The sequence below is a fragment of the Telmatherina bonti genome (assembly GCF_933228915.1).
Source record: "Telmatherina bonti genome assembly, chromosome: 1".
Classification (NCBI taxonomy): Eukaryota; Metazoa; Chordata; class Actinopteri; order Atheriniformes; family Telmatherinidae; genus Telmatherina; species Telmatherina bonti.
Window position 1 is genome coordinate 34,189,703 of NC_136619.1, and position 17,021 is coordinate 34,206,723.

Sequence of the window (17,021 nt, forward strand, 5' to 3'; positions counted from 1 at the left end):
CACCTTTGTGCCGAATGGTGACTTTTAGAGCCAGAAGCTGGCTTCAAGCCTTTCTATTACAGGAAACACAAAAATGTTGAGACGAATTTGAATTTCATGGGGATTTTAAAAGCTACCTTAAGGCTGAATAAATTGTCAAACTGAATGGCAGTGACTGTGTAATCAAATTCTCTTAAAATCCTTAAATTTCCTGTAAAGTATGCCAAAACAGCTGGTTAATTCTTCAGATACCACAAATACCAAGATCAAGGTCTGAGTAGTTGACATTGCCCAAAGCAATGAATTATGTCTGCTTATTTAGGACCGAATTGGCAGTGCTGTTCGGTTTCTGTCCTCTGTTTAATGGACCAGACCTCAGTGCTCCATAATCCTGGAAGACATAAATTAGCAAAGAAAATTAACAATAGAAGTAAAGAACAGTTTGTCAGGTGCCTATTTTTATGCCAGCTCAGCTTATTTACATCAGAATGACAGCAGAATAAGTTATTTCCAATTTGCTTTTGCCAGTGATATCAGAGTTACTTATACCGAAGGTGTGAGATGCATCACATCTTTCCACTTTATCCAGATTTGAAGTTACACTGTGTTATAAAGCAAAAAAGCATAAAGTCTTCATATATATATATATATATATATATATATATATATATATATATATATATATATATATATATATATATATATATTTAAAAAAAATGTATATATGTATATATATATATATATATATATATATATATATATATATATATATATATATATATATTAGAAAAATAATGTATATATATATATATATATATATATATATAATATATATATTATATATATAATATATATATTATATATATATATACATTATTTTTATATATATATATAAAAATAATGTATATATATATATAATATATATATTATATATATAATATATATATTATATATATATATATATATATATATATATATATATATACATTATTTTTCTAATATATATATATATATATATATATATATATATATATATATATATATATATATATATATATATATATATATATATATATATATCCTTCTACATCCAGTCAGGAGGAGCAACTAATCTGCACAAGTACTCTATAAGTTTATTTCAGAGAAAGGCCAACAGAGCTCAGCAATACTGATCCAGGTTAATGTCATCTGTGAGTCTCAGGTAGCTTGCTTATGTTGGTCTTTTATAGTTTGATCCTCAACTCCTTCAGTCTGCCTGGTGGATGGTGAATTTTTTTTTTAAATTTTCCAGCACTTTACTGAAGCAAAATTAACATTTTCTATCATGCCCTTGACCTGCAAATGCAGCCTGTACTATCTGTCTGGCTCAGTTTTGGAGGAAACCAAAAGGTATTTACATTGAAAACAAAATTACATAAAGGGATGGAATTTAGGGATTTTTTGCAAAGATTTTTTGATTCAACAAAACTATGAAATATATAGGTTGCATTACGGTATCAGAATATTTTCTTGTAATGCACATACCACGCCAGCAGTGTTACGAATTAATTTTAAACAGACAAACTGTGTGGATAGTAGCAGAGTGATGTCTGATTCATGTGTCCTACAGCACATAATGCTTGACAGAGAGCTCTTCCACTTTCTCCAGGTTAATGGTTTATGCAGCGCTGCTTGCTGGAAGTGGGTTGTAATATCTCCCTGCTGTCCTCATGGCAGATGATTCAAGCCAACAACAAGCTGCTGGAACAGCAGTATGTTTCAAAAGGTTCCTTGGAGGACCATGAGTGAGTACTCTATTACCTAAAAACCATTCATTGTTTCTCCTTGCCCCTGCCTTACTTGGCTGTGATTAATGGAAAGTAACATCTCCATGGGCAATAAACCTCAGCATGTGCAGCTGGATGTTTGAAGAACCATTTCCAAGAAATATCTCAGGCAACACCAGAGGACTGGAGACTACTTCTGACAACCGGATATGGGACTGTGGGCAGAGAGACTGCATATTGGACTTGAATTATCAGTAGATGGTTGAGAATTCACACCCAAATCTGAAACTCTAAACTGGCTCTCCCAATTGGTTTGTATTTTTTTTAAGTGAACACTTGCTTATTGTGTTTCTTAAGATCCCATTCACTTCGGGAAAGTCCTTCCTCTGAGGCACAGAGTGATGAGAAAGGAGGGAAAACAGACATCTAATGATCTTAGTTCACATTAAGCTTTCGTGCCTGTCTGCCTTTGAAATCAAAGTCTTTACTTAGTCTTTCACTGCAAGGGATTTCTAAAGACAATACAGCACATTTGTTTTACAGATACTGATGAAAGATGAAGATTGGAGATGTTTTATTTCTCTTTTGCTTGCTATCTCTTCATCCAAGCACACTTGCCAGGAATGGCCTTACATCTACTGTGTTTGATTTATTTTTTTGTCTGACCTCTCGACCAACAATCAATTAACATCACTTTAAAGTGCTACTAACCTGCTGTTAAAGAGCTTTTCATGACCCCAGCTGTCAAATCTAACCTTTAGAAACCTTTCCACATAGTAGAGAATACAGTTTCAGAGACACTGAAATCAAATCTGAATATGGCAGATTGAGAGTCACCAACAAGCTTTAATTTGGACTTAAAAGTGTCAGAGAGGAGACCGACACCCCCAGAAAGCAGCCATGGCGGTCTGAAACGTGACCACATTCTGATAGGTGATAGATGCATGGTCTCTACAAGAGGCACGCACCCGATATAAACTCTGGTGATAGTTCGCTGTTTGCGTCTTTACGCCTGATCCCAGAGGACCTGCCAGTTTTAGCCTGAGGAGACAGCCATATATAGCAGTCAAATTGATAATCCAGGGGTGATTGAAGTAATTGCTTGCAGTTGTGGTAGAGTGTTGAAGAGGGGCCTGAAAAGGTGAGGTAAGCACAGCTCCTGTGCAGTATTGATTTCAGGCTTCACTTCACAGATGGATTCTGTAAGGCTTATAAGGTCTGAAAGAGGGAAATAGAAAAAGCGTTTCAGGAGAACCAAATTGTTCACTGACTTTTCAGTTTGCCTCGGGTACCCCTAACCCCAGTGCCTTCGTAGACACAGTGAGTAAAACATCTACATGGTAATTGTGGTTTGCAGCAAAGCATTGGAGAAAACTGTTCACCACCCCCTTGGTCTTGAAACATTGACAAAAGTAGCCTAACTCCTTAAACAGCGCTGGCATTATGCCTCCATTCAGAGCAGCGGGCCTTAATCTTAATTGCAGGTTCCTCTCAGATCTATCATTTGTCTTACAGGCTGACAGTGGTAGATTCTTGGGCTATGAGCACACACCCACAACACTGAGTCAAATAATTCTTGTTATGAAAATGTTCATGTTTATGGAGAACTTTCTCTTTAATGACTACCAAACCCCTATAAATTCCTATTCTTCCCCCTCCAGTTTTCAAATGTTTTGCTCCCATCTAACTTGATGTTTCTTTGTTGTGTTGTTGGCCTTTTTGAGGAAATTACTGTATGCTCATGATGTAACGTGGCATTCGCTGTAAACATCTTTTTCATGTTTGTGAGCAGGAAGAAGAATCAGGTTTTAAAGTTAAGTACAGATGAAAATTCTTGACTTCACATGCAATTGCATGTAGTTTTACTCAATTTCACTAATCTAGTAGCCGTCAGTCACTTGTAGATGTATATCAGCAGTGCTATGTGGACACGTTGTCCACGTAGGCAGAGCCATGATACATGCAGAGCTTAATTTCCTGACTTGAAAGATGAAACAAGGAGGTCTACAGTCTACTGAGCAGACATGATGAAGGAGGAATAAATCCAATGAGCTTTTAAGCACCCTTAATGAAAGCAAGTCTTGACTTTTTTTCTTTTTTTGAACACTTGGTTATCTTAAGTGGTTTCAGCACACACGCTGGCTTGATTTGTGTGATCTGTGGTTTCTCTGTGATGAAAAGAAAAGGGACTGTGATTACAGGCTCATATGGAGCGTGTGCAAGAGCCAAAGATTTGTATTTCTCAGTATGACAGATTTTCAGACATTACAAATGGTAGCTCACTATGTCGTGCCTTTTATTGATTCTTTCTTTCTGATACGTGAAGCGTATCGCTGACAGTTTTATATAGAGTACACCTTTTCTGACCCACTAAATCTTTCATTTTAAACTACTCTTTTGGGGACGCCTTCTAAACTAATTTGTGCAATTAATCTGCAACTTTCTGTCACTCTCTAATTTCTTAGATTTTATACTTTTAAGGATTTTTCATACTTAAACTTCATAGTGGCTGAATGTGTAAAGAAAAAACAAGCTCCAGTGGATTTTTATTCAGAATAAAGTACATCGACTTTGTCAGCATTTTCTTTTAAATTAAACTGTAAATGTAAACCATGCAGGTAAAGAAAAGATGTACATTAATGTGACAGGCTGTGGTTAAGTAGCAAAGTACGAATCTGCCACAGACTGATTTCAGGGGAGCTAATGTACACAAAGTATGTCATTATATATATTTTTTACTTGAGAGTGGTTGGTTCAGATGCAGGAATATGAGGTAATGTACTACCATCACATTTGCATTCCACTTTTAATACACTGGTTAGTTTGTGGTTTTGCCATGATGATGGTGGTTCAGAGCTAACAACTGAAAGAAGACTGTTTAGGTTTGTAATGGGAAAAGAGATTGAGGTCCTCCTGATCTAGTGTTTTTTTTTTTTTTTCTAAAATTTACCATGATGGTGACTTTGCTAATGTGACTAATGCTTTACACATGCTTGTCTCTTTCAGTAGCGCTCCATGCCTTTTTTACGTGGATACGTGCATTTCAATAAAATATTGTGAATGTTGTCACTGTGGCTGTTCATTATCCTTTGCAAATTATGATTTTACTCCATGCCTATTTTACGTGGATTCATTGCTCTGTATGCTAAATCGCCACTACTTTATTTCTGATAAGACAAAGATTATTTTTTCCTTTTTATTTCCTTTTCACTTTCTTGATCCCAGAATTTAGTCTCTTTTTGTATTTATTGAAAATTAACATTAGTTTAAGTCATTCACACCTAACGGGTCAAAGCCTCATACAATATTCAAAAGCAAGCAGACAAACACAATCCCGACCATTTACTTCAAAACAAAACTGAAGATTCTGCAATGACAGGAAAGTCAGAAAACATTCATTCTTAATACAAGACAGAATATGGCGGGGACCAAAACTAAACTTGGAATGAGTTGTATACACACAAAAGAGAAGATGCTGGATCTGGTGCTGATCTTGGAAAACCTGGAGCTGGATACACTGAGGGAGATATCGGCTAAATGATCAACAGTTGTTCTGAGTAGCAATTCAGACCTGATGTGAAACCAAAACTTCATCCACAGTGCAAAGAAAATATTTTCAAAATGAAAAGGGAAGTGAGGATAAGCAAGAAGCCAAGACAAAAGTAGTCTGAAAATAAAACAGATACATTTGACTGGAGTATAGAACATAAATCTAAAGAACAAGGTTGACATGGAAAAGAAGAAAGAGAGAATTTATATAATAAAAACAAAACCCACAGACATGACACCATTTAAACTTGTGGTATTGTGAAAATCAACCACTTAAATGTTCCCTTTAAAAATCTGCCTGAAAACAAGTCATTTGAGAGTCTTCATCCAGTCAGGGTGAACTGGATGAGTATGAGCAACAGAGTTCTCCTGCCTACTGTGTCAGAGCAGACCTCCTCCTCCTCCTTCAGTCCCCTCCTACTTCTCCACATATAGGGAACACTGTGCCTTGGAGTCAATCAGAGTGGGATTTTTAACTGTGCCTGCCGCTGGTTTTTTGTGCCTCATTCACCCCCATACACCCTTACCCAGTCCTCCCTCATACGCACTGTCACGTGAATGCCTGCAGTAGTAAACATATGGAGTACTTCTGCTTCCTTCTGTTCTGGATCTGCAGCCAGCAGTTAGGTGAGTGAAAAGTGTTTACATGTATGTTTTATCGTCTTGATGCATTTGATGCACTGCTTAATGAAACATGACTTTTTCTTTCTTCATGTAACTTTGTAGTGTTAAAGATGCATGGGTTTAGGACTTGAAACTTTGGGAGTATTCCTTCAAGCAGCTTTTACAGGACTACTTTAGATGTTTTTTGTTCATATTTTAAATATTTACAGTCAAAATTGAACAAGTTGCTAGGATACGTCTATCTTAATATCAGAAGTAGATGAAAGGTTGTATGTGTAAGTTGAACACCCCCAGTCCCACCCCCCCTGTCATGCCAAAAGACAGGAAGCCAGAGCTTAGTGGTCATACTGAAGGATATATTGTCGTCCTAAGGTCTAAAGGCATGTTCTGTCAAATGAAAGTTGATGCTGTCTTTTCACAGTCAAGTTTCCACATAGTAGAAGGCTGCCAGTGCTCAGCCAGAGCTGTGGTCAATTACCAGTGAAATCACTATAACAGTAACACATCTAGACAAGATGAAAAGAAGAGAGTGACAGAAAGTCAATAAAAAGAAATAGAAAGGATATTTATGCTCTTCTTTCAAAGTTAAACATTTAATAAGGCCCAAAAACTAGTATGTAGTTGCCACAAACATAAGTAAAGCTAATTAAATCCTTATTGGATTCTTAATGCAGTGCAGTAGACATGCCTTTGTAGTAAATATACTGTGATCTGTAAAAGCATGTGTGTGCTGAGAAACATTTCATTGAATGTTGTCACTGTGGCTGTTCATTATCCTTTGCAAATTATGATTTTACTCAACTTTATTTACTGTTTTCGTGGTGTCTTATACAAAAGAGTGCATTGACCTCTAAAGTTGGTGAAACTCAATTTATAAAAAAAAAAAAACTTAATCAATCTTCAATCTAAACACTTTGCAAATATTGAAAAGCTGCTCAGTAGACGAGAGGAAATCTTTTGTAAATATTTGGTTTGATTTTGGAATTTGTTGGAACAAAGTCTTGGAGTGATGCCACAGTAAGGGAGACTCTGACCTTGTAGCTGGAGTCTGTGGAGAATGATTTGATGCTGACTGTGGTGGAAGACATTTTGGCAAGAGCATAAGGAGCAGACTTTATTTTAGTCTGCAGTTTGTGGACTCCTGGGAGTTTTTTGAACCAAAGGTCCCATCAAGATAACATTGAGTAGGGACATCATAGATGAAATCCGCAGGTGTCGTTTAGGTCATGAGGTGCATGCCCTTATAAACTCCTTCCCAGCAGGAGATGTCAACCCAAGTGTTTTTCTTAAGTAGAGTTAGAATTTCCTTCTTTTAATAGACATTCAATATGACCATTTTATGCTGGGGTGGTCAGTCTGTCATGGAAACTTCCTACTATGAATTCCTTATCTATAAAAAAAAAGTACACTGCAAATGACAAAGATAATCAAATACAGGCATGAGGTATTATTAATAACTTCAGGGAATCCACAATATAAAAATGTATGCTTCGACAAGAAGAAAAATGTGTCAGTTTCTGATGTGATTAAGTAAACAGTACAGTTAAGAAAATCTTCACATAATAAATGCAGAAGGTCATTATTTGGTGAAGTGCCAAGAAAACGTAAGACACACTTTTTGCATCATTATCCACATTTGATTTTTGTCATCATATAACCCATGCTGTTGGGCCAAATGTTGACAGACACCACACACCAAGCTGTACATATGATGCCACTGTTTACTCATCCCATGCCTTTTTGTTTCCCTTAAAGAGAATCTGAAGGTATCTGATACAAAGGCATGTGTTGCATACTGGGATAGGGGAGGCATTTTAATATATTTTTTTTCTAAATAAAAAAATCAGATGGGAAAATGAAAGCAATGGAGAGAAGAAAAGGGAAAGATACAGGCATTTATTGTGTGAAATTGAACACTACGAAGCTTCATATGGCTTTGCAGGGCAGGACTGACTGCAAAGCTCTTTCTCTGCGCATACTTCTGGATACTCTGGATATTGTAAATTTTCTGAGAAAGTGGATGCACTCGCTCTAGTTTAAAAAACACAAACTGCAATAAATATGTGAACAGTTTTGCAGTGGTAGTGAAGTTCTGCTAGTTCACAAACTGGTGAAGCCATTAGTGGTGAGGCCAAAGTCTAATTCCCTATAGCATTTAAACCAGTCCTCTGGCTACATTTTTTAAGCAAACATAATGTTAAACTTACAAAATATATACAAAAATAATAATAAAAATATTCACAGTCATTTTGGATTCCAAAGTATTTTGGCCTAGATGAAAATTCAGAACAATGAGATGATAATGACCACTGTTAAAGAAAAAATCAAGGCTTTGAGAGTGCTCGATAAATCCATTTACTCTAACATAAAAGATGATAAAATAGCCAAACACATCTTTTATTTATTAGCTTTGGGAGATGTGTTGAATGATATCTAATCATTTTGAAGATATAGATAACCTTGGAAACATGGAAAAATGTGGCATGGATCATTTACCATTGAGCAGTGTCCCCATGGCAGGGATCTCCAAATCCATTCCTCTAAGGCTGGAATCCTGCAGGTATTGGATTTGTTCATGCAACAACACACCTGAAGCAAATGAATGGATTATTAACAGACTTGAGTTGGACTTAACAACAAGTTGCTGCAGTAGGAAAGCATCCAACACCTGCAGGACACTGGTCCAGGAGGACGGGATTTGGAGATCCCTGCTGATGATATGAAGTAAGCTATTTTTTCATTCAATTAATGTTTTCATTCATTACCACTGAGATCTCACTGAGTCCTCATCTGAAGCTTGAACACTACACCAGTGTTTGGCACAGAAATCAGGGGCGGCTCCAGGCGGTAGGTTGGGGTTGCTATAGCAACACCCAGATTTGGCGAAGCGGCTGCTTAGCAACCCCAATAATTTTATGAAAAAAGATTGAGTAATCAAATCAAATAAATAAATGTAGTCGTTTAGAATAACTATTCTTTTGTTGGCATGAAGAATGAATAGAAAGTGCTGGCACTAAACCTCACTAGTAAGACAGGGGTCGCTATCGCGACGCTTAACTGATCTCGTGCATTTAGTTCAGTTGTACCATATAAACTTCTTAGAGTGGCTAGCAGTGCACTAATGTGGTCCAAAGCTGAAAATGGAGAATCTTCTCATATGTCAGCGAAAATTACCATGACTACCGATGGAAACAGATGAACCAGGTATTCCTATTAGTGTGAATAGAATAGTGCAATGAGCCACCAATTTCTGACATCTCTGTCAATCAAAGGAATACGATGAAATCTGCTCACCTGTCACTTTATTAGTACATACTTTGCTGGACCTGCTGGAGTTCAGTTAACTCATTTTCAGATTAAGAAACCAGTCAGAGAAGAGTTGAGCTTTTGACATGCATTATCCTGATGGAAGTAGCCATCAGAAGATGGGTACACTGAGGCCATACGGGGATAGACATGGTCATCAACAAGGCATTTTTCTGCTTATTGGACTATTCTCAGTTAAAACTCTAGATGGCTGTGTTTGAAAATCCCAGCTGATCTAAAATACCTAAAATACTCCCATAGCATAGCTGTTGACTTAAACCCCCTTTCTTCCTCAGTGTGATGCTGTGATTTGAACTTCAGCCTGTCGTCTTGAGTGCATGCATAAATCCACAGAGTTGCTGCCATATGATTGGCTGTTTAGCCATTAATGAATTGAACAGGTGGACCTAATAAAGTGGCTGGTCAGTATTTATAGTAACCACAATCTTTTTTATTTTAACTGCCTGAAAAAGCATTGACCATCACCATAAGAATCACCATAAAAGCAACGACCAGCAGTGACCTGTCAAAACTATCTGACTTAACTGAAAGTTTAATATTTGTGTATTCCACCCCTCCGACCCACCTCAAATAAATAAATACGTAATGTTTTAAGCTGTTTGTATTTTGCTTTTCTGCTCTTTTGACATAAATCCTTTTAACTTCAATACACTTTGCCACAACCTTTCCATTTATCTCTTGCCTGCTTCTGTATCAGATACTACTGGTACAGGAAATTTACTTTGATCTCTTGTGTTAGAGTTAAATCTTTTGTTCAGTTCGTCAAAGCACCTGAGCTCTTCCATAGGCTTGCCGGCTCACTCTAATTCTGTCATTTCCACTTTGGAGTACAGTCTGATGGCTGTACCTGAGAAGTGTTGGAGTAAAAGGTCCATATTTTGAAGCTACCATTTGTGTTGGTAGACTTACATGAGCATCATCAAAGAGTCCTAGGTTAATACCTGACCTAGTGCCTTCTATATTTGATTAGATACCAAATGTCTTTTTTTTTTCTTTATTTAATGTAAAAGGTAAAACATTCTCATTGGCATGTCCTCTTTTTTTTTTTAAACATTGTCCAGGTTTTAGAAAGCCACTTGAAGCATGGTTGTCATTCACCACCTTTTTATTTGAAACATATATGCAGTCTTAATACAGGGTATACCTCAATTGTTCAGACACAAAAGCACAAAGGGGGAAATGTTGGATGTGTCCTGCTCAATGATTAAACCACTGACTTTCCAGTGAGAGAGTGACCACTACTTTTGTGGCGTAATAGTTGGTTTGATGAGGTTCAAACATATTGATTATTACACAACACAAACTACTTCAGTCAAGGTTTTTTCAGCAAATAAAAACAAAACAAAACAAAAACCAAACAAAAAAAAACAATGGCCAACTTAAAGAAAAAATATTATAGGTTGTACTTTTATTGCATACTGTATGGCGTTTGAGCTTCTTAGTTTAATTGCACATTAGTGGGTAATGACATTAAAGTGAATTCAACTCCACTGTAAATCTGCAGCTGTAAAAAACTGCTGGTTGAGCAAAAAAGCAGTCGATTTTACCGCTAAAACAAACTCAGTCAATATCAAACCTATTATCAAACTATATTGTAGATCCTTATTCACTGAAAACGATCCAGATGAATTCAGATCATATCAAGCTCTTGGAAGATGGATCATTTGATAGAAAAAAACACAAGAAATTTACTAACTTTTATTGCATCTTGCATGTATGAACACCCGTGTTGCCTTTCAAACATTTTGAAAACAAGACGCTTGCGTGATGAAAAAAAAAAAACATAATGACATTGCAATATCGTCACATACCAGGCTGACACTAAATTTAAAATGTCTTGTTGGCACCTTAAGACAAATCCTTCGTTAAAGAAGACATGTCCTGCCCAACCACAAGGGACAAGAACATGTTGTCGCCTTTGAATAAACTCCACTAATATATTTGAGAGTTTTATCTAATCTAATGAAAAGTCTTTTTTTCCTTTCGATGCCTGAATTACAATTTATCAAGAGACTTGACAGCTGGATATATTAAAATATTCCAGAGAACACAAATGTGTCATCAAAATTAATAGTTCATCCCTCTTATTTTTTACTTTACTTCATCTTTTGTGAATTTCTTTCAGTTTATCTCAGACTTTCTCTTTTATTAATTTATACACTGTTACAAGTTTTAGTGAGTTATTGTTGGAGTAGCTAAAATAAATTAATGCTCTGCGGCTGAATGAGTAATTTGTAAGATATATCTTGAACACACACTGACAGAGTCACATAGATGTGTCATAACTGGTATTATACAGCCAACGTTGTGCTGCCACAGACTTTTAATCCCCGGAGTGCTTTTTGTTGGCTCTAAGGTTAACAGCTTGTTAAGCAATGCCCAGTTGGCTATTACATAATAGGAACATCTGGTTTTAGATACCCCACGCTTCTCAAAGTATTTACTTTGGCATAGGGAAGGGTGCCAAAATGTTTGAAAGTATATCGTCCACTGTGAAGTACTGTCTCTTTCCAGAGAAAATCACTGAAATGGAAACACTGAAGGGATCAATGGAAAGTCATTATTCTCCGTTCCTTATTTGATATGTTTTATGTTAGAGCCAATAGATGTGTTGTTAAAGCTCATGCTACTATCCCATTGATCCAGTGGGATGCACTGTCTACACGCACGCATATCAGAGCAAATATAACTACAGGCTGTAGACAGAAAAAGACTGGAAACTTCACGATGCTGTATGTTTTTCAGTAAGTATTAACATATGAAATTGCATGAAGCATGTCTGATATGAGAATATCTCTATGCCAGCTGTTTGCATAATGCATCCGCATGGCTGCTCTATGTCAGTGGGTTTGTGGTGTGGCTCCAGCGGCTTGGTGTTGGGCCAAACGCAGCAGAGGACTATATGGGTCACACCAGCAGCCCCCGGCATAAGGTTTATTTATCTGGGCATGGAAACCAGTATAGAGGAAACTAGCAAAATTCCTGCCTTGCATTAGAAGCTGCCGATATTACCTTAGAATATTAGATTTCTCTCGCACATTAGTAGCTTTAAATGGAAACTGGATAACGCTCATTCTCACGCTTTCACCCTGACACTTCTCTCCCTGTTCTCTTCAAACTAAATGCTCGAAGTTAGGCTTAATTTTAGAGTTCACTTATTTCACACAATATCTTGAGATTGAGGTATTTATTTCAAGGGATTTAAAGTCAGCGTAGCAATTAGCTTTTAGTTTTCCCCAAATTAACGGTTGGCACGCTTAATGGATTCAGCCCACTACCCTCCATCTGTAAAGCGTTTAATGCTTTTGGAAGTTTCCAGCTGATTTTTATTTATTTATCATACACCTATTTGTTCCCAACAATCTATTTTCAGTCACCCCTTTTATGTTTCTGGATAAACAAAGACTTTAGGAGGATGTTTGGAGGTAGGATGAAAGACCAACTGAACATGTGAACCATTCATATGTCAGGAAATGAGCAGTGAAGCGAACGTGTCAATATTTACACTAAACATTTGCATGGCAGAGATGGCTATTTATTTCAGAGAAAGCTCACGAAGCAGAACAAATGGTCTTTGGTGGTTAGAATCAAGGTGTGATGTAGTTGTGGTGACAGAAAAAAACCCTTTATGTAGCTTTCACATAATCTCTGTGGTGGAATTGTGCTCCTGACAGTTTTGACACTGCCTGCAATTACAAAACTGGAAACAAATTTGCCATCAAATGAACAAATACATGCAAAGGAACAGTAGGAGGAGATATATACTTTGCAGAGTGATTTGACAACCTATTTACCCTCCTAAATATCTGCTATCTAAGGAACGCAGACAGCTTCCCATTTCTGTGAATGAGCTGTTTTCCTCACACGTAACCCGTTCTTAGCATATCAAAGTGCAAACAGCTGCACATTCAAACAAATCTATTCTGCTGTACCACAAAGTAAAGCTGAGTTATAGCTCCAAACTGTACTGCTTTATGGCTTACAGGGATAATGACATACTTTTACAATATATATGCAAAAGCCCTGAGTCATCCCTCATGTTTTTATACTGTAAATAGTTTGTACCATTTTACCAGGCATGAAAACCAGTATTAGGTGTGACCACATTTACTTTTCCCTAAACCTTCTTAGACAAATGTTTTCATTGTTTCTTTAAAAAGTCTTCAGGAATAGTTTTCCAGGCTTCTTCAAAATGGCCTTAACTTTTGTTTGCATGGTGGAACTTGGTGAAATATCTTCATGAGTGATAGTGTGTCATCGTGTGATTTTAAATACCGGTTTGTATCACTGCATTGGCAGTTACCTATATCAGTGTTTCTGAATCCTGGTTCTTGAGTACTACTGCCCTGCATGTCTTAGATGTGGTCTTACTTCAGCACACCCAGTTATAATAAATGAACTTCCTAATTAAGTTCTTTGCAAGCCTATTAATGAGCCTTTCATTTAATTACAGTGTGTTAAAGTAGGGTGGCCTGTATATCCTTCAGGACAGTGGTACTTGAAGACCTGAATGGAAAACACTGACCTATATAACAATAAAATCTCAAAACCATAAAATAGAGAGCAGCTGTCATACTTATATGTGGAACCAAATAAATAGGAAACGGGTACGTGTTTATGTGGCAGGCTGCTTGCAACAAAGTAGCAAAAGATTGAACTTGAAGCTTGTTTTCTGTTTATGCATACACACAACACTGGTTTATCCATTGGTCTTGTGGTCAGTGTTGCATAGCTCAACAAAGAACCCAATGATTCTCTGAAAACTAAGATTCAAAGTAGAGGTACAAAGACTGGACTGAAAATTGCAGGAAATAAACACATTTCCAAAGAAAAAACTTAAAAGACATTCAGAAAGCCTGACAAGATGTTGCATAAGGTCGCTTTGTAAGGTTGCAAAACATACAGCTCTGTAGAGAAGAAAAATAAAGAAATGTTTGATGTCACAAGACTGTAGAGTGCTATACTGTAGATATGTTGTCATCAGTTGACTTTAGCTCTCTTTTCTTCAGTCACTGCAGTAACACACAATTAGTTTTTTAATATGGTAATTATGCTAAATATAATTTCTAAATTAAATGAAATTAAATATATCAATGATATGGGTGCATGGTTTGCATGTCAAAACAAACAACCAGGAACTGGTTTGCAAATGAAAAGTTCATTTTCATGAAAGTGATAATATGCTTTAAGATGGTAATGATCCTGCAGCTGACTCAGACAATAACAGTAGTTGTAGTTTTTATATTTCTTGTAGAGTCTGCTACCAAACCTTCAGGTTAAAAATGGCACAGTTCTCCTTTGTGATTTAACATTATTACTATAATCTGAGTCACACTCAGTTGAGATGATGAAAAAAGTCAGCCGAGGCCAAAGCTGTGTGACAGACTTTTCCAAATAAAATCAAATATATTATAAGATAAAATCAAATACATGTTGCAAACAGTTTTGTGAAGGTCAAAAAATGTCTTCTGTGCATCAAGAGTAAAATCCTGGGGAAAACTTTGAATGTAGGATGAAACAACAAAATTATTTTAGTTCTGTTCATGACCAGCACCTTGACGCCCAGCGGAAAACTGGGGACCATCTAGACATTAGCTAGATTTTTCTCAGTTTACTGCCAGTGAAAAAACAATTAACCATTATAAGCCAAAATTTTGCATCATGACTTGAGACCATCTTGAAATCAGACGATATCAACCTCTATTCTCTCGGCAGTCATTTAGCAGATGATTTTGTTCAAAGCGACTTAGATATGAGTGAGAACAACACAAGTACGAAATCAAACAGTAGAGGACATCATGGGAAGGTGCTAGTGGACTGTCCAGTTGGATGGAGGTACATGTGCCACAGGCTTTGTTTTTTTTTTTGTTTTTCTCCTTTCCCACCTCACAATATTACCGATGTTAAAATACAAAGAATTAATGCCATTAAGTTTGTTGCAAAGAACTGGGCTAAGTTTTCCAACTTTTCCGACAAATATAGCTATACTAAGTGTTGAAGTGCTCCTTGAAGAGCTGAGTCTTCAGCTTGCTCTTAAAAGTAGACAGGGACTCTGTAGAATGGACAGAGTTTGGGAGATCATTCCACCATTGTGGCACAACAGAGGAGAAGAGTCTGGCTAGTGATTTAGTCCCATGTAATGGTGGTAACACGAGGCGTCTTTCACTTGTTGAACTTAGTTGTCGATAGGGAGTGGGGGTCTGGATTAAGGAGTGAAGGTAGACAGGAGCCGTTTGAGTTATTGTTTTGTAAGCCAGAAGCAAAGCTTTAAATTTGATGTGTGCTGCGACCGGAAGCCAGTGACGTGTGATTAGCAGCGGAGTGACATGAGCTCATTTGGGTTGGTTGAAACACTGCAGCATTCTGGATCATCTGCAGAGGTTTAACAGAGCAGGCAGGCAGACCTGCCAGAAGGGAATTACAGTAATCAATGCATGAAATGACCAGAGCCTGAACTAAAAGCTGAGTTGTGTGCTCTGTCAGGTACGATCTGATTCTCTTGATGTTGTAGAGGGCAAATTGGCAAGTACAGGCAACTGAGGCAACATGGACCTTGAAAGTCAACTGGTCATTCACCATGACACCAAGATTCTGGGCAGCAGATGTATGCACAAATGTGATAGAGTCAAGCTTCACACTTGATTGCAGATGTAAGAAAGGATTGTCTGGACAGACAATGAGCCATGTCTTGGATAGATTGAGCTGAAGGTGGAGAGCCTTCATCCATGCAGAGATATCAGCAAGACAAGCCGATATTCTCATTGAGATGGTTGTGTCATCCGAAGGGAAGGAGAGGAAAAGCTGAGTGTCATCAGCATAACAGTGGTAGAAGAAGCCGTGAGATCTTATGACTGCACCAAGTGAGGAGGTGTATTGTGATAAGAGAAGAGGGCCGAGCACCTACCCTTAAGGTACCCCTGTTTTCAACTCATGTGGGCTGGACACTTCTCCTTGCCAGGATACTCTGAAGGATCTTCCTGAGCGATATGACGTGAACCACGAGAGGACAGATCCAGAGATGCCAAGCTCAGATGTCAGATGTGACTACTCTGAGCTCTAAAACTAGACTGACCATAGAAATAATATTCATACATCAGATATAGACACAACCAATAGAAAACTGAAATTAATGATAATATATAACATTGAAATCTAGGCACCCCCCCAACAAAAGCCAATTCTGTATTCTCTCAGTTCTCTGCAGCCAGTAAAAGTCAGTCCAATGTTGACTCATCTTAACTCTCCCTCAGTTACTTTCTCTTTATCTTCCTTGCTTCCTCCAATATAGTCCTCTCACATTTTTTGCTGAATCAGCCACGGTGTATCTTCAAAATGGCCTGTGTGTTAATAACCAATTACCAGCAAGTGATGCAATGCCATAAAGTGATGCCACATGCTGGAACAACAAAATGGCGCAATACAGTTTGGAAATACTGTAGGGCAGCCTCGAGATGCTGTAAGACAAGGTTTTTTTCTGTGGTCCCTGTTTTCAAGTAATGTATTCGTTCAAATAGTCACCACAGAACTTTCGTTCCATCAGTTTCACCAGCCTGTCAAACATGTTGATCTCAAACACATTGGTTGTTTTCTTAACTGACATCAAGGTAACTCTCTGCCAGTCGATGCTCCATGGCTTCTATTTGCATGAAGGGAATGGTCAAGGAAAATAGGTTAGGAAGCCGGTTTCTAAACCATACGAGACATTTAGCGGTGCACATGCTAGCTGTTTACAATGCCATGATGAATTGTTAAGCGTCAATAAAACAGCTGGTTTAT

General features: G+C 37.3%; 1 protein-coding gene across 1 annotated transcript in view; it reads left to right on the forward strand.

Moving 5' to 3' along the window:
• Positions 1–5,872: 5,872 nt before the first annotated feature.
• The window catches only part of itga11a (integrin, alpha 11a), a gene marked incomplete at its 5' end in the record, with an annotated part of 61,642 nt that continues 50,493 nt past the window's right edge, over positions 5,873–17,021 (forward strand). Inside the window, one exon of the mRNA XM_079242000.1 lies at positions 5,873–5,921. Coding sequence (XP_079098126.1) covers positions 5,873–5,921 — 49 coding nt within the window. The remainder of the gene's footprint in view (positions 5,922–17,021) is intronic.